The sequence below is a fragment of the Melanerpes formicivorus genome, unplaced genomic scaffold (genome assembly GCF_026170545.1).
Source record: "Melanerpes formicivorus ecotype bairdi unplaced genomic scaffold, bMelFor1.0.p_v2 SCAF_6, whole genome shotgun sequence".
NCBI lineage: Eukaryota > Metazoa > Chordata > Aves > Piciformes > Picidae > Melanerpes > Melanerpes formicivorus.
Window position 1 is genome coordinate 6,980,989 of NW_027142358.1, and position 17,876 is coordinate 6,998,864.

The 17,876-nt window shown below is 45.5% G+C and overlaps 1 protein-coding gene across 3 annotated transcripts in view; it reads left to right on the plus strand.

The window, feature by feature from the left end:
- Positions 1 to 17,876, plus strand: part of SH3PXD2A (SH3 and PX domains 2A) — a 271,897-nt gene that overhangs the window by 40,193 nt on the left and 213,828 nt on the right. For all 3 annotated transcript variants that reach the window (XM_068139450.1, XM_068139448.1, XM_068139449.1), the window contains exon 2: positions 5,391 to 5,471. In XM_068139450.1, coding sequence (XP_067995551.1) covers positions 5,391 to 5,471 — 81 coding nt within the window. The remainder of the gene's footprint in view (positions 1 to 5,390; positions 5,472 to 17,876) is intronic.

The following is a 17,876-nucleotide window of genomic DNA, read 5'->3' on the forward strand; positions in this document are numbered from 1 at the left end:
ACTTTGAAGAAGCTGCCATTCTCCAGGATAAAAGGGACTGTGGTGATGGTATCCGCATACAAATTACACCATGGGATTGTTTTTTTGCATTCATAAAACCTCCTTAAAAGCTGATATTTACTGTAATTATTTATTGAAGGTTAACAGCACCCTCTCTTATGTGTGCAGGGATATTGCTAGTCTCTGCTTTTCAATCTTGTCCTTGCCAATAGCTCATGTATTTGTGGATGTTCTTATCTAGTCTTATCAGACTGTTCATTTCATGCATTTATCTTCCACTCCAGCTCATCTGGCTGTAGAAAACAAAACATTAGCCTCTAAAAAGCCAATTGAAAAATCAGTCACATGAGAATAACCTGAATGCTTTACCTCTGGGGTTTGTGCCAGCTGGAACTGGATATTTTCCATTGAAAACAAGACATTTGGTGATAAAGTCATGCCCAATGGCATTTGAGTGAATGCTTTTTGTATTAGGAAGTCATCTCTCCTCGTGGCTTGATGTAGACAGTAAAGAGAGAGCAGTAACTTCAGTTTGCAATAAATTTTCTGCACTGGGGTGGGTAAAATGGAAATTTCCCAGAATTAGAATGAAACACTAATAAGCAGCTGATAAAATCCCCCCTGACGTCCTGCACGTTCTTTCATGCAGCATGAATATTAAGAGCTGCTTATCAAGCTCCCTTCCTGATTAATATTCTCCAGTTTGTACAGGCTTGCTTCTTGTTTCTTTGAAGAAGGATTTATTTAAACATGTGCAGTGAGTTGTTTGTAATTTGTATTTCCATTACTGTGTATTGTAAAGGACTTTTTTTTTCTCTTATTAAGGATTTTTGAAGTGAAGCATTTGAATAGAAACTGTGTTTTGATTCCTTTAAGGTCATAAACATGGCAGATGTTTTTACCTTAAGTAATTAAGTAATATTGTAGTAAACTGTAATTTGCAATTACAATTGAAGTTTAGGATTTTGCATGTATGGACTGCAGGAAAACAGCAGGTACTTAGGTGGAAGAGCTTGCACCAAGACATGGAAGATGCTTTTATTTTCATTTGCTTTTAGCAAAAGGCAGTGTGCTGAGCACCTGGGACTCTCCTGTGGGCAGGACCAGCTCTGTGTTGGAGCAGTGGCTTGCATGGCAGTTAGATGCCACATCAAGCCTGGCCTTGGCTCTGCAGGAAGCTCATAAGAGCGATGCTGAGCCTGCTGAGTGTTTGAGCGTGGGACAGCTCTCCCTATTTATCTGATATTTCCTGCTGCCTCCTTATCCCATTGCATTTGCATGACCGTGGGCTCCCCCAGGACTGCTTTTCTTATTCTCCCCTGGGATATTGTTGATTGCTTTCACAGTGACCTCTTTCAAGATTTGAGGGGAGGGGGGGAATAAAAAAATGAGGTAAGCTGATGTAATTTTAGCTGCTCATGAAAATATTATGGGTCTAACTAAGGCAGATCTTGCTTTTAGACCTTGGTTTTAAAGTTTGGCATTTTACAGATCTTTTTCAAACAGTTATTCCCCATGATTTTAAATGGTAGCTTTTGAGAGGCAATTAGATTCATGCAAATAAGCCAGGAAAATCAATAGTCATTTCATTTCAGATTTTGCACCTGTGTCCTACCAAGATTTTGAGCCCAATCTTTTTCTGCTTCGGAGATATCCAGGTTATGATTAAAGGCTTTTCTTGCTCCTGCTATGATCTTCCCATGAAGTAGAAGTCAGTGCATCTGCATGCTGCCTGCTTCATTATGCTGCCTGCCTTGCTGAGCTTGAAGAGATCTAAGGCTCAGAAACATTTAATTGCTGCTTTAACGGTGCAGCAAAATCCTGGCTTGACTGAAGTCAGTGGCAGCTTCGCTCCCACAGAGCCTGAATTTCAGAGCTGAGGCTGTATCTGTGCTGTGCAGTGGGGTCCTGCTCCTGTGCCTGCTCCCTGCACCAAACATATAGGCTGAACACGAGCCAGCAGTGTGCCCAGGTGGCCAAGGAGGCAAATGACATCCTGGCCTGTATCAGGAATAATGTGCCAGCAGGAGCAGGGAGGTCATTCTGCCCCTGTACTCAGCACTGGTTAGGCCACACCTTGAGTACTGTGTCTAGTTCTGGGCCCCTCAGGTTAGGAAAGATGTTGAGTTGCTGGAACATGTCCAAAGAAGGGCAACAAAGCTGGGGAGGGGTTTGGAGCACAAGCCCTGTGAGGAGAGGCTGAGGGAGCTGGGGTTGCTTAGCCTGGAGAAGAGGAGGCTCAGGGGAGACCTTCTTGCTGTCTACAACTACCTGAAAGGAGTTTGTAGCCAAGTGGGGGTCGGTCTCTTCTCCCAGGCAAGCAGCACCAGAACAAGAGGACACAGTCTCAAGCTGCACCAGAGGAGGTTTAGGCTGGATATTAGGAAGAAATTCTTCATAGAAAGAGTGATTTGCCATTGGAATGGGCTGCCCAGGGAGGTGGTGGAATCACCATCACTGGAGGTGTTTAAAAAGAGACTGGATGGGGTTCTTGATGCCATGGTTTACTTGATTAGATGGTGTTGGGTGATAGGTTGAACTTGATAATCTCAAAGGTCTTTTCCAACCTGGTTAATTCAGTTCCATTCTCATTCTCATTCTCATTCTCATTCTCATTCTCATTCTCATTCTCATTCTCATTCTCATTCTATTCTATTCTACTCTACTCTATTCTACTCTATTCTATTCTATTCTATTCTATTCTATTCTATTCTATTCTATTCTATTCTATTCTATTCTATTCTATTCTATTCTATTCTATTCTATTCTATTCTTCTATTCTATTCTACTCTATTCTATATACAACTTCTTGCCCTTAATATCCCTTTGCACTCAACTTCGTCACCTTCCATGTGATCAGGTGTTGTGCCACTCACTGTACCACTGACCAATGCTAGACTATTAACTTCTGTCAGGACTAGATCTCAATCAAGCAGACTCGCATGCTACTGAAAAATATAGGGACATGGAGTTTTTGAGTTCTGAAGAGTAAGCATGGCCTGAAATGCCATGAAATTAAAAAAAGACAGGATATCAGTGGCATATGTGTTTTGTTTTTAGCTTCTGGAGAAAAGATACATAATTTAAGGAAAAAATAGAGTCTTTATTTGCATGTACAATATGTTTGGCCCATCCCTCTCTTGTCCCCTTTGTGAGAACTGGAGGCCAGAATGCTAGTATCTGAAGTTGCTTTTGGATCCTAGTCAGCTCCCATCTGTCATGATCTGTTTTTAATCGAATGGGTTTTCCATCTGAAAGTAGCTGTTGGATAGAGAAAGAGTAGAAATATTTGTGTTGTGAATTAGCTCAGAGTGAAGCTACAAAGTTGTTGTTTTTTTTTTTATTGCAACAAACACATGGAAAAATACTCTTCAGTCTAGGGTGGCTGGCCTGAAAGTTGGCAACAGCAGCTTCCTTCCCAGGCTCTGACTCCTCTAGCTTGTCTGTGTGGGTAAGATCTTTAAGGGGGACCTGAAGTCTTCATGCTAGGCAGTTTTATCTCCCTTCCATGAAGCAGGATAGTGCTGGTGTCACCCTTGTTTATGTGGGCTAATGCAGGAGGGAGGTTGGTTGGCTTGGTTTTCCAGGAGAAACATAAGATGCAGCAGAGGAATAACCTGGTTTTGTGGAGAACTGTGCTCTTACCCTTGGGCAGTCATTCCTGTGCTAGCCTGGTCTCTGCTCTGGTGGGAGAAGCAGTTAAGTTTGATACAATATCTGAGTCAAATTCAGGCTCTTAGTCCTTACCCTCAGTGCCCTCCAAAAGGCCCCAGATCTCCTTAACAGCCTGTGCTCAGCATGTCCAGTTCTCAAATGGGAGCAAACTGCCTTAGAGACCAAATGGGGTCATAAAAAGCAGAGAGGAAAGTGAGGCTGAAGGACCTCCATGGTTTCCAGGACAGCAAATGACCCCTGTTTCCTAGCCCAAAAGAAGAAGGAAAAAAATCTCACCGTGGTCCTTGGGAAAGCATTGTTAAGCCTGTTGTTCAATATCCCCCCAGGTTTTTCTTACAATACCTGTTATGATTGAAAGCACAAAAGCAATTGCTCTACATCAGCACTTAGGAAGATGAGCTAGTGCCCTGGGGGAGTGGCTGCAGAGAGTGATGCTTATCCACCCCCCATTGCTGGAGGTCCAGATCTTCATTTCTGAGTCTGTAGTAAAAGGGAGGGCTCCAGCTGCAGTGCTGAGGCTGAAGGAGGAGGGATGCTTTCCTGTTTCCTCAGTTAGATCTTTATCTTACTTCATATGTGAAACATGGAAATTGCTTTAAAGACCCAGGAGCTGACCTGGCTGAGATTTCCATTACATTGGTGTTGCAGTTACCTTCTGTGGTCAGGCTTGATGGCTCCATCCTGTGTTTGCTGAAGTCTTGTTTGTGTATCTGTCATCAAGGTAGCAGGATTAGCATTTGGCCTGAAGGCCAAGTGCATGAGAGAGCAGAATCTGTCTCATTTTTGCCTTCAATAAAAATAGAAAATGTTTTGGAGGTCAAAATGAAACATTTGTGTTACAAACATACATGTATGTGTGCATGCATGTGTGGATACTTTTTTTATCACAGCTTCTGGCAAAACAGTGATTCTGTAAGATGGTTGCTTTGAGGGGTGGATTAGGGATGGACACGGAAAATCCTGGACTTGTTCTGGGCTTGTGTTGCTGTTTCCACTGATGTAAGAAAACAATGTCACTCTCACTGACCTGCTTTATATCACCTTTGATTCAGTCTGATTGGTGTCAGAGGTGCTGAGTGGTATGATGTGACCCAGCAAGGGCTGTGTGTTGTGGGATGGAGCTGTTGTCGCTTATGTAATGGGTGTGCACAAGCAGCTGTGTTGCACAGCTGTAATCCCTCAACCACCCTGGAAGCAAGTTCACTTCGAATTTCTGTGTTGAACTGGAGTCATGTCTTCCCTGGGAAGGGCCACAGTCACATCTCCTTATACGAGGACAACCTGGAGCAAGCATGGGTGTGGAGATGAATAGTCCATGATAGGATGTTCCTTCAGGGGTTGAACAGCTCTCTTAGGCATGCCTGCAGCAGGCCCTGGGACCCTCCAGACAGGCAGAGGTAGAGGGCAAGGTGTGCTACCATGGACTGGAAAATGTGCCATCACTCAAAGCCCTCCCAGGAAGGGCAAAATCAGTGAGCACTGTTGATAGGGACAGATGGGAGAACGCTGGGTACTCTTCTGAGATCTCTGCTAATAGCTGCAGCAGGGCAGTGGTTTTAATTTAGGCCAGTCCTGCACCTGGGTCTATATGCTTCATTGTGAGCAGCAGCAGCAGCCAGCAAGATGTGGAATTAACCTATGCTGACTATTCAGCCTTTGGATGAATCCCATACTTCATGGCCTACACTGATGTGGGTTTTCTTTTTCCTAAACAGGTCTATATCATCAATGTAACATGGTCTGACCTGACTTCCCAAGTCATCTACCGGAGATACAGCAAGTTCTTCGACCTGCAGGTAAGTCTGTCTTACCTAACTTAAAATGTTATTACTACTCACACTTCTAGTTTTGTTTCCAGCTGGGTAATAGTGCCCCTTTAAATAAGGCTTTGTGCTGGCTTTGTCTGTTACATGTCATGGTCTTGGAACTTTTTAGACTTTGTCCTTGTAGGGTATAAGATAAGTGGGTGGCATGCTCACAGTGCATAACTTGCACCACAAAGACACTTCAAGCTGACAGTGTCATGAATGGTTCCTATTGAAGAGGGGTTTAATTTTAAATATTTCAGAAGCACTTAAACCAGAAGAGCAGTTACATTCTGGTTCCCAAGAAACTGCTTACCCAAACTGCTGAAAACAGGGCTTTTACAGACTCCCACAGAATTTCAGTAATGGAGATGGTAGTGGAAACCTTCCAGACCTTCCTTCTAGCCACCTACCCAGCCAGCCAGTGTCCTGGCTCTTGCTGTTTTGTACAGATCCTTTGCTGTATTCTGTGTCTGTATGTTCAGATGCTGGCTGAAGTCTGAAGCCAAGAAATGGGAAAAGTCCAAACTGCAAAGTTTTAGTGTGGGCATCAACTACTTCATATTGGTACTGTTGTTGCAGGGTGCCTGTGTGGTGAGGGAGGGCTTTCTGGCTCTATTTTGCAGTAATCCAGATCCATTGATACTTTTGCATTATTGTAGCTTTGTAGACAGCAAAGCTGTAACTGCCTGAGGTGAAAACAAAAGCTGTGGTTTGACAGACTCCTGAAGTTAGGGGAAAATGTCAGTTTTGAGATGAAGCTTGTGCTTGAAACTGAGATGTAGTTAGAATATCAAGTGAAGTCAAGAATATCCTCACAGGTAGTATTAAGGATGTCCACAGGTGACTGGGCTGTGTCCTGGGAAACTAGATTGAGCATTTTTACCATGATAAATTATGAAACAGAGTTCCTCCCTTGTGTACCTGATCTGAGATATCTTGAAGAGTCCTAGTTTCATCATTGCTCCCCTTCATGTGTCATTTCTGGTATGTGAACATCTGAAGTCTCTAGCCCGTTTTGCAAGCTGTATTGGTTACAGCCTTCTGGTTTTTCTGGTGGACAACAGGACCGTTTCTATGGCCAGTCCTGACTTCTGTGTTTGTTGTGTGACTGGAGACAAAAGAGGGACGTTCTTAAGCTTTCTCTTGTGCCTCTCTTACTTCTTACAGGGCTGAAGTGCCAGACCTGCCAGTTACCCCTCTATAAGGGGTATGCCAGTGGCTTCTCTGTGTCTGATGTACCTGCTAAAGCTGCACAGCTCCAAAGTCACAAACATGTGTTGTCGGCATGCAGACTGTGGCCAAACTTTCTATCTCTCTCTTTTTCTTTTTGCATCAGTTCTGTTTTCACATATATGTTCTTCTGGGTCTCCTGGCCTTTCCTGGAGGGTTTGAAAAGTTCCCATCAAGCATGGAGTTATCAATGGGGTTAGTGTGTTGGACAGGAAATGATGTCTCAATCAGGGAGTGAGTCCTGAAAGGTCCCATTGATAAGTGCAATGGGGCCTAGCGCCAGTGGAAAACTCTCCCAGAAGCACAACGCTTCTCCCCCCACGAGAAAATACGACAAGAAAGTAACAAAATTCCCTTCCTTAACCCTTTTCCCTCACAGAGATCCCTGTCAGGGCCACCACTGCATGAGCAGTGACAGCCTTCTACAATAGCTGTTTAGCTCTTGCAGTGCAAGGCAAACAGTTACCGAAACCAAGGTCATCACCTGGGATTTCCACAGTCTGCCGCTGTGGCAGTCTGTGCCTCAGTTTCCCAGCTGCAAGGTGGGAAAAAGGCCCTGTGTGATCAGCCTGCCATAAGGTTCTTTTAGACTCCCAGTGGTGATAGGTGTTTCTTTTCTATGACATTTTTGGGGGTTTTGATGCTGCCTGGGCATCTCCTGAGTAAAGCAAGGGAAATGTCCATTTGGTACTGAATTGCTACTTCTATTTACAACTCTTCTGAAGTCTGCCAGGGGAACTGGAAAAGCAGATGAGAGATTAAGACACTTTGGGAAACCCTTGCATTTTGGGAAATCTCTGGCTTGATGTGCAGTAATTCTTGCTCAACAGCAAATTTGATCCATATAAAGGGATGACCTGCACTTTCCAGATTTTTGGTGGAAGCTTGAACTTCTAACATAGCCCTGGAGTTTGCAGCTTGATACTGTGCATGGTAATGTGTCCTTAGCATAATCCATCAAATGGTCTTACCATTACTACTTTGGTAACCTCTCTGCTTATCCCCATGTGGCCCTTCCAGCAGGATATCAAGTGAATGCTCAGTGAGTAACGCTTGACCGATTCATGGGTACCACCCATGTCCAAAACAGCTGGAATCTGCAGGTCTCTGCCAGCTCCACTTATCCCACTGTGTCCACAACAGAGCTGCACTTCAGGCCTTCCTAAGCCTGCATGTGTCTCATTGGCCCTTGACTGGAAGCACAGGAACAAAGGCTGACTTGTAATGACTTCATCAGTGCTGCAATGCCTGGTGTTGACAGTGACACAGGATAGCACCCATGGGGAAACCCAAGGGGCTGCCCAGGGACAAGGAGAGAAGCGTACAGGTAATAACACCACTGCAATTTCATGTTTCTTTAAAGAAGAGCTTACCCTTCCCTGAAAGACTGGCTCTGTGGGAAGTGGCTGGGTGTTTTTGAGAGCCCTTGCATTACGATTTTTTGCAATGTTTCCTAACAAGTCTTCTTAGGCACTGCAGACATTATGAGGCTGCTCTGTCCCAAGAATTCAAATCCCAGAAGCAGTGCCTGTGCTTGAATGGGGTGTCAGGTCATTTTCCAGATGAGTAGGAGGTCAGTGAGGCTGAACATACCATGGGATTTAAAGCTGGAATTTGCCCCATGAAGTTGTGAGAAGTACAGCAAACAAGACCCAATGCCACAAGCCAATTGTCAGTCTTGTGCTGCTTCAGCGAGGACTAGAGATCTATAAACACGGGCTTAAATTAAACCAGAGTGTTAATCAGAGTCATTTAACTGAGCAACCATGTCACATCTGCTGCTGAGTGTGGGTCAAGTGATGGCAGCAGAGTACATGTGGGTGCCAGTGCTTCACTAAATAGGATTGAAAGTATTGAATTAACTCCGCATAGATGAAAGCATTACGATAAATTGCTTGTCAAGTCCAATTATCCATTGTCTTTCACCCTGGGGAGGCATTTGCACCTGAGCACCACCTCCTAATGTAATATTTTAAGTGCTGCTTTCTCGTGCACCTGTCCATGATGCAGAATAGTGGAGTGTGAGGTGCCCACCACTGACAGAAATGTGAACATCACTTATAGGTAGTGCTGACCCTTGTGCCGCACTGGTGACTCAGTGAGGCAGATTGCCTGAATGCCATTTGAGGTCTCCCATCATCGCTGGTGGACTTCCTGCTGGTGGTAACAGAATCCTGTCCTCAGCTGGTAGTTCAGCAATGCTCCTGTTGTACCCAGAGGAGCAGAGGAAGAACTCTGTTTTATTGGGATAGCAGGGATGACTGTGCAGTAAAAGACATCTACAGATGTAAGGCCCACATTTTTCTTACTGGAAGGTGCTTTTGGGAGTTATTAGCAGGATGGGGATTTGTGGCTCAGCATGTGCATAAATAATTAACTGAAGTGGAGAAGTGTGAGGATGCTGACAGCTCACCCTCCCAGTGGCCGTGCTGGGTCTGGTGGCTTACCTTGAGTCATTAGCAGTTCATCTTCTGCATTTTATCCAGTGACTCCAAATGCTCTGCTCTGATTTCATGGCTGTGTTATTGGGTGCGTAGAGGCAAGAGTATGAACAGGACCAGAGCCTCTGCAGAGGGACCAGACCCTGCATTCTGATATTGGCCTCTCCATTGCTCCCATGAGGACAGCTGGGTCCCCATATGTAGGACAACCTCTCTCTCAATAGTGAAATGCAGCTTCCTTCAAGGCAAAACACAGCAGCTAGCTTTAGGGGCATGCTGTAATCCCACGCTGTGTTTCTGGCTGTGTGAGACGCAAACAACGTCCTCACTTGGAGCCATGGCAGGAATGTTAGGTAGGCAGATAGTTGTCTCTCTGTACAATAAGCCACACAGACATTTTGGCTGCAAGGAGAGGTCTGAAATGTCACAATTTTGAAAAGGCAAATAAACAAGGCTTTCTTCAAACATTCGCTTTGTGTATTGGTTAGCAAAAACTTATCTGCCCGATGCGGTCTGCTGACCTAAGCAAGTTTTCTTCAAAGTGGTGCAGAAAGAGGAACTCACTAGCAGCCAATTAGAACACTAAAAAAATAAAGAATATCAAGAATTTTATTAGGGAGCGGAAGGAGATGTAAGTTGTTTCCAGGCTGACGATAAAACATCAAGAGCTTCAATTGTTATTGCTAGGGTCATCCTGATTGTTTATAGTGCCATAATGGAGTAACTGAGCATTGAAGAGGACATTAAACAGAAATAAAATCCAGTCATTGCTGTCTGTATCTCTGCTTTTCTTACTCAGACTGGAGTTCATCTGAATGCTGCTGCTATTGATCGTTCTTCCGTTACATGCTCTCCTGTACAAACACCTCTTGCTCTGTTACCCCAAGCTCTACCAGATACTGTAATGCCCATTCTCATTTCCAGTTAGGTGGTTGTAACTCTGCCACATGCCTGAGCACCCTGTATTTCAACAGGTCACTGTGATTTGAAATGGGACCTAGTGGCTTTGGGGGGGCTGCTTTTTGGTGCAAAGCAAAGGGGGAATTGCTGCCAGGTGCTTGCAGAGTTGAGGCTTGATGTGATTCTGATGAAACTGTGAATATTCACTCTGTTGGTTAATTTGGATCAATTGCCTGTGTGGAGACCTACAGTCCTAAATCACAGAGTGTGTCTGGTTGGAAGAGACCTCAAAGATCATCCAGTCCAACTCTCAACCCATCACTGAAGGGCTGACACTATACCATGTCCCTAACTGCCAGGTCCACATGCTGCTTGAACGCTCCCAGGGACAGTGACTGCCCTGGGCAATGTTTGATAATCCTCTCTGTGAAGAAGTATTTCCTAACATTCAGCCTAAACCTCCCCTGGCACAGCTTGTAACCATTTGCTCTAGTCCTGTTCCTTGTCACCAGGGAGAAGAGGCTAGCCCCCTCCTTCTCCAACCTCTCTTCAGGTACCTGTAGAGAGCAGTGAGGTCTCCCCTCAGCCTCCTCTTCTCTAGACTGAACAACCCAGCTCCAAATCTAATGGTCCAGTGCAGTCTAACTTGGTAATGGCTGTTTTTGTAAGACCTACGATAATTTGTGTTGTAATGTTCATCATGCTTTTAGCACTGCAGGAGTAGTGAATGGACAAGCTCAATCATGCACTGAATTTATCAGTGGTGAAGCGTATAGGTAAGAATGCAACGGAGCAAGTGTGCCCCTCCTGTTGCAAATCCTAACTCCTAACCCTCAACCCACCAGGCCTTTTTAGCAGGATGAGTAGAGCTGCTGACCTCATCATCCACCGCATCAGGGTCACTCTGCAGTGCTTGCTGCTCTGTTCTGTAGGAGCTACCCTGCAGCTAGCTCCTGGCACTGTGGGAAGTGAATGGAAGGGAAGGAGGGCTGTTGATGTGGCTCCCTGCGTGATGCAGCTTGTCCCTCTTGTGGCGTGGGAGGTTTGCGCTAAAAAGATTCCCAGCCTCTGACAAGCTCAGGGAGTGTTCTGCTGGGCTACGTGTGTACATCTGAGGGTGCATATGGAAACAGGCAGGAAAGCTGGAGGAGAAGGTGGAGAGAACAGGGCAAGAAAGGAGGTGGGAAGGAACAGCGTGGTAGAGGGTTGCTGCATCAAGCCGTGGTGTGGGTGCACAATGAAACAAAGTGCAAGAGGAGAAAAGGAAGATTTTACTTACTGGTGTTTCTTGCACTGGGCTTTGACAACAGCTCTGAAGTCAAAGCATATGCCTCCCTCTGTTCTGGGCTCTTCTGGCTCAGCCAGGATGGTCTGGGTTGCAAGGATCAAATTTCTCCTGCTCCAATTCCCTCTCTATAGGATGCTGGGCCTCAGCAGCCTGGCCCTGCTGTAGATGTTCAGAGCTTCTGTGAAATCCTCTTCCAGATCTGGGGCCTGGCTCCATATCTGACCCATGAAGTTCAGACCCAGGGCTTGGCTTCAGGGCCATTCCTGTTAGTCACAGGACTGGGGGGATGGAGTTACTCCAGCAATTGGGACATAGAGTTTGGTTTGAAAACAGCTTCCTTAAGCCCAAGACTGAAACTGAAACAAGCCTGGGAAAATTCAGAGGAAATCTGAACATGGCTCTGTCAACATGTCTGTTCCCAAAGGTCAGCGCCGGCTCCTTGGGGAGAGATGGCATGTCCTTTCTTCTGAGTAAACACGGCCACTTGTCTGCTGACACTGTCCCAGACTGCATGTACAGAGGCCAGCAGCAGCATGGTTTGTTGCAGGTGATGCAGAAAAACAGATTTCCAGGAGGAGCCTTGAGCTGCCAGCTGTGAGGGCTGCCTGTGCCTTCTGCATTTTGGCAGCTGTGCTGGAACTCCCAGCACAGCCGTGCTTGCAAGACTTGGCTTTCAGTGGAAGAAACACCCCCCCAATGCCTGCCCTTGGGAATATAGCCCAGCAGCAAAGACTGGCAGCAACAGGGCTTGCTGGGGGAACTGAGATGCCTCTGAAAAAAAATAATGAATAGTTGTCTCAGCTAATTTAAAGGCTATTTAAATACCATTTTTCCTTCTAGCACTCAGTGCCTTATGATAGCAGCTGGCTTAGGGTAATATCTTTGTCTTCGATGAATAAATGGAATTGTTTATAATTCTTATTTCCATCACTATTTAAATGTTTGCTTGGCAAAAGAATCCATTCAGCTTCCAGTATTTGTTTCTACAGAGACTTTACACGTCAAAGATGAGGGCCATGATGGGGAAATGGCAAAGTGCCTGCTAAAACAGTGGCCATATTCAATTAATATAGCAAATAATCTGCAGCTGAGAAAGTGATGCAGCCTCCAGGAACCCTCCCCTTTGTGCTTCTGAACTTGGATGCTGTTGAGCCGCAAAGCTGGCACTTTAATGTTGCCCATCCGTAGCTGTGTGAGAATCTTCTGCATGGTGGCTACAGGGTGATATTTGCTGCTCAGCACTGATTTTAATATGCTCCTCAGTTTGCCCCACGTGGTCTAGGATGCAGACCGAGCTTAGAAAGTGGTGTGTGATGGCCAGCTCCTCAGAGTGTGTTGACATCAAGGTGAGAGCAGAGATGATACCCATGCTACCTTATCTTGATGGTCTGAAGATTCTGTAGAGATAGTGAATTGATTTTGCTGTCAAAGGATTAAGGGATTTATTTTCTCTGGCAGCTGCTGTGAGTCAGAGGTGAGTCTCCTGCTGATGCCCCATGGTGCCATCTTAATCTCATCACTGCGCACAAAAGGAACTGCGGTATCAGGAGCACTCACAGGACTGTTACAGCAAAGTGGTAGGGAGGTTCTGGGGCTGTGGCTTTCTGACTGTCCTGACTGCAGTGTGGGACAAGAATCCCTGGGAGCTACATCTCTGATGCTTCTACCCTTCTCTGTTCCTCTGCCACACCATACCAGGTCTTGGATCCCACCATAGCATGAGTGACTGCAATGAATACTGTTTAGGGGTCATTGCACTATGTGGGCATTATTCCATGTGGATGTTGACAAGTCCTTATTTCCTTGGTGTTCATGTACTCCATGTGGAACCAGTAGTATTGAAACATTTCATTGCACTTTCGAGAAGCTTTCATATTTTCTGACTCAGTTTAAATGCAAATTCACTTCTAAGATCTTGTAGGAGCAAGACATCAAGTGGCAGGCTGCTCTGAAGATGAGTTTTTCCCTCCATTCTTTCAATCTCCTCATGTAGTCTGCTAGAACTATCTGAGCCACTCCGGAGTGGCTGCACAATTAGTCATCTGCTCACACTGCTGAAGGAAATACACTGTCTGCTAATAGCTGCCTTCTGTAGCCTCTGAGCAGAAGTTTAACACTGGCACATCTTTTCTAGTGTTTAATTTGTAGCTCTTTATGCAGGCCCCTGAGCCTAGAAGTGAAATAGAGTTGAATTAAGCTACAGGTTGTATATGTAGTTAAACAAATGGGTAGAGTTGGGTATTGGTTTTGGTGTTTGTTTGGGTGGGGTTTTCTTGTTTGTTTTTGTGGGTTTAGGGGTTTTTATGTTTGTTTTGGTTGGTTGGTTGTGGTTTTTTTTCAGAAAGATTTGGAACATCACAAAAAGGTTATTGACTTCTTTACTGCATCCTTCTAACTATGGACAACCTCCTCCTACTATTCCTTCACCTACTTAGAGGGCATCTTCCATCATCACTCTAAGGAGAGCATGGGTGTGTGAATGCATGCAGACATATCCCACATCTCTGCTCAAGTAAATCAGAATTATTCAACTGTTTGCTTTTGGCCTGCAGGTACATTTTGTTTATCAAGAGAAGAGCCTGTGTCCTTGCTTCCCTAAAGTGCCATACAGCTGCAGAGTGCGTGGTCCCAGGTGGGCAGTGCTTGGAAATTGCTGCCCCTGGTGATTCTTGGGCTTTGCTCTGCAGCATGGCATGAGGCCTGGATCCCACACTGAGTGCTCCCATCAGCCAGGGGAGAGTTTGGAAGTCCATCTCCAAGGTGTGTGATCTTTCTGGGAAGATAGTGACTGCTGGCTCTGCTTCATGGAGGAAAGCCTGGAGGAGTTCAGAGGGGAGTGTGAAGTTACAAAGTGTCTCCCATTTCATGCGCAGAGTGAGAGCTCATAAAGCAGTGTTTGTCTCATCTCTGAAACAGCAGCTATGGGAAGTGTCCTGATTAGGAGACCCGAGTAATTGGTCTGGGCCTGGGCAGCTGGGCCAGAGCTTCCCCTGGCTGCATAGTTACACGTACAGTCAGTGGAATCTTAGCAATTTAATGAATAGTAGAGCTCAGCAGTGATAAACTCTCACTCCTTATTAAGAGCCCAGCGGGGTGGGTATTTTAGAGGATGTGTGGACATCTGAGTATGGGACAGAAGCCTGCACTGAAAACTCTTGGCCTAAAGCTGTGTAAGCTTTGGGAAAGATCTGTGAAAGTACAGCTGTGGTGTTAGTTCCTGGTTCAGGTTCTCTCCACTGCGGATCTGGTGTCTATAAAGTGATGCCACATTACTAGATGCTCACATATTCGTGGGAGAGTATTTTTAGAGTGAGACAAAGGTTGACTAAGTGTATGGATATTGTTTGGGCCCTATAAGCAAATTAGTTTACCTGCTTTTTACACAGAAAGCAGTGAAATCAGCCAAAAAGGGTTATTTAATGGGAATTATTCCCTTGTTTTCTAGAGGTTTTGTATGTATAAGGTTTTTCTCGTTATCAGTACCTATATCCCACACCTATCACTGATCTGGAGGCTGTGAGGATGGTGAGGACCTGTGTTGTGGAAAGGGCTTTCCTGGATACAGTAAAGTTCTTCCAAGTGAACTGAGCTGACTTACATCAGCTGAGGAGGATTCAGACCTATTTCATAGCTGTTTATTGCATTTCTTGTTAAAAATTGACATGCATCGAGATGCATGTGTCCCTGTGAGGTTATGGTGCTAAGGGAAAGCACACATTTGGAAAACATGCCTGAAGTTGCCAAAAATTGGGAACCCTGGTGGAAAAATTTGATACTGGGTACATAACTCCTGGCTTTGTCCTTGGACAATGTGTTGTACAAATTGTTATACAGAATCATAGTAAAACTGGGCTGGAAGTCGTTCTTTAGCAGAGCATGTCAAGGCTCAATATATACCTGCTATGTTATCCCACCCTCAACTCCATTATTCTGGTGGTGGAAGGTCTTGTCATAACCCTTTAAGTCTCCACAGCAGGATTTACAGCTCAGCCTTGGGAGGAGCCCGCTTGTTTGTTAACCGTGTTCCAGGTTTTGTTTGCTGGAACAATAAAATGCAGGAGAGCAGTTCAGCTGCAGGACTGGCCCCAGCCAAAGCTAGGGCTCCGGGGCTGCTCTCATACGGGCAGTGAATTCTCTGAGTGCCACTTTATTAGTGTATTTCCTCTTTTGCCACAGATCAAGATCAACCTTTTAGTTTTTGTTCTGAAATCTCTGTGTGAACATTAAATTCCTCGGCAGGATTTTTCTGTGGGCTTTCTTCCCCAAAATACCTAAGCCCAAAAAGTTCAGGCATGACAATTCCACCCCCTCCAACACTTTGCTGCTCTCCCCTAATCATACTCAGCTTTCAATTATTTATACTACTGGAAAATCGCACAGAGTTCACACCCCCAGCCCTGAAACACAATTCTGCTTTTGTGCAGGGAATACAATCCTTCACTTTCATTAAGTGTGTGGAGACCAAGATGAGTAGTGCCTGTTGTGTTCGCATCCCTTGGCTCGTGATGAGAGGAGCTGGTTGTTTTCACAAACGTCCTAAATAGCCCTGCAAGGGTTATGGGGAGTTTATTTACATTATTGCATTTAAGTGCAAATAGAAAATTGCCCAGCCATAATGGAAAGGTTATGCAGGGCTCTGTCAGGGCTCTTTTCCCTGCCACCTCACCCCTCCTGGCTTTCTGTGCATACAAGCTCCTATGTGGGAAGGCTGCGTCTGGAAGGAGCCATTGCTCTTGGTCCTGTTACACCAGGGTTTGCTTTAAGGACAAACAAAAGCATCAACTGGCATCTCTTCTACTGTGGACTGTGTGCAGACCTGCCTGCCATAGGAAAGGCTCCTCATCAGGCTCACCTCAGCCTGATTTATGAGCATTGGGTGCTGTTTGCTTTTCCCCTGTAGCACATAAATAACTGATTTTTTCTGCAGAAGCATCCCAGGGAGCATGAAGCTGGGTGTTTGTTTTCTACTTTATTCCCATCCTGCTTGCCTAAAGTCACGGCATGCTTCTCCTTTTCTGCAGCCAGAGTGGTTTCATGTCTCGTGCAAACACAAATATTCCCACTGCAGAGCTGTCTTTTGCAATTTCCTCTTTCCCTCCTTCAGGGGAAGTATCGATCAGTCTCCAGTGGAGTGATCAGGGCAGCAAAACCCACAGAAGGGCCACGTTCCTGAGCAGAAGAGTGGTGAAGTCATGCAGAAAGAAGGAGAATACTGGTGCTCTGGGGAAAGCACAGCTTTGTGCACACTCATTCCAGGCTGCCCTGTTTGAACATCACCTGGCCAGTCTGGGGGCTTCGCTCTCCTCCTTTTGCTTTGCTATAAAAGGAGGGATCTGCTCTATAGGATCCATGCAGGAAAGGGAGGACTTGAACTGTTACAGCATGTCAGATCCTTTGGTTCTGCCCAGGTTGTTAACCCACTGACTCCACACCCTTCATTTGGCATTTACCTATATGAGCATCTGTAACCATAGTTTTCTGAAGCCATTCCATTAAACTGCATTAAATGGCATTTGCTCTTCCCTGCCCATGCCCAGGAGAAGTATATCAGAACTGATGGTCCCTTGGTATGTGTGTGAGAGGAGGGTGTTCTGGAAGCATGCCTCAAGCATGTTTCTTGCCTGCTGTGTTTTTAGGTCCAAACCCTGAGACCTTCATTCTGGATGGGAACTGCAGGTACATAGCAGCAGTTCACACTGTTCAATCCTGCAGCTGCAGCAGGGCTGGTGTGAACTGCAACTATTCTAGTGGTGCTAATGGGTCCTTGGATGTGGGGCTCATACAGGTGCATCTGGGACTCTGTGAAAGTGCAAAGCCAGCAGAGAGAGGAGTTGCAGTCTAGTGAGTCACAGAACCACAGAATTCATTGGATTGGAAGGGAGTCTCTAAGGTCATCTTGTCCACCCCCATTGCAGTGAGCAGGGACATGTCCAACTAGGTCAGCTTGCTCAGGGCCCCATCAAGCTTGACCTTGAATGTCTTCAGGGATGGGGTCTCAGCCCCATCCCTGGGCAACCTGATCCAGTATGTCACCACTTCCATTGTAAAGAACTTCCTCTTTATGTCTGACCTAAATCTACCCTGTGCCAGTTTAAAACCATTGCCCTGAGTCCTATTGCTACAAGCCCTTCTTAGCCAGTCCTTGCCCAGCCTTCCTGTGAGGTGGCTCATGTTTTGGAACAAAGTGAGTTGTTGAGAAACTCTTGTGAACAAGCTTACAAAGGACTAAGCAGAGACTCTGAAAACATCTCTGTGTAAGATAATTTCTATAAAGATGTAGTGCAAGCAGGGCTCTCTGGTGAAGCCATTCATGAAGCATCAGTGTTGATGCAGAGAGATCTCTGATTCACCAGGTGCAGTCAAGGGCAGACCCTAATCCTATTTAGTGGCCTTTTTGTAAACTGAGTTAATATTGGTGTCGTGTGCCTGGGTCTTGGTGTATTTGGTTTTTTAAGGGTGTGTTAAGAATACCAGTGGTACTTGCTGAGCTGCTATTTTCAGCCAGGTGTTTTGAGAGAGATGAAGGACAAACCA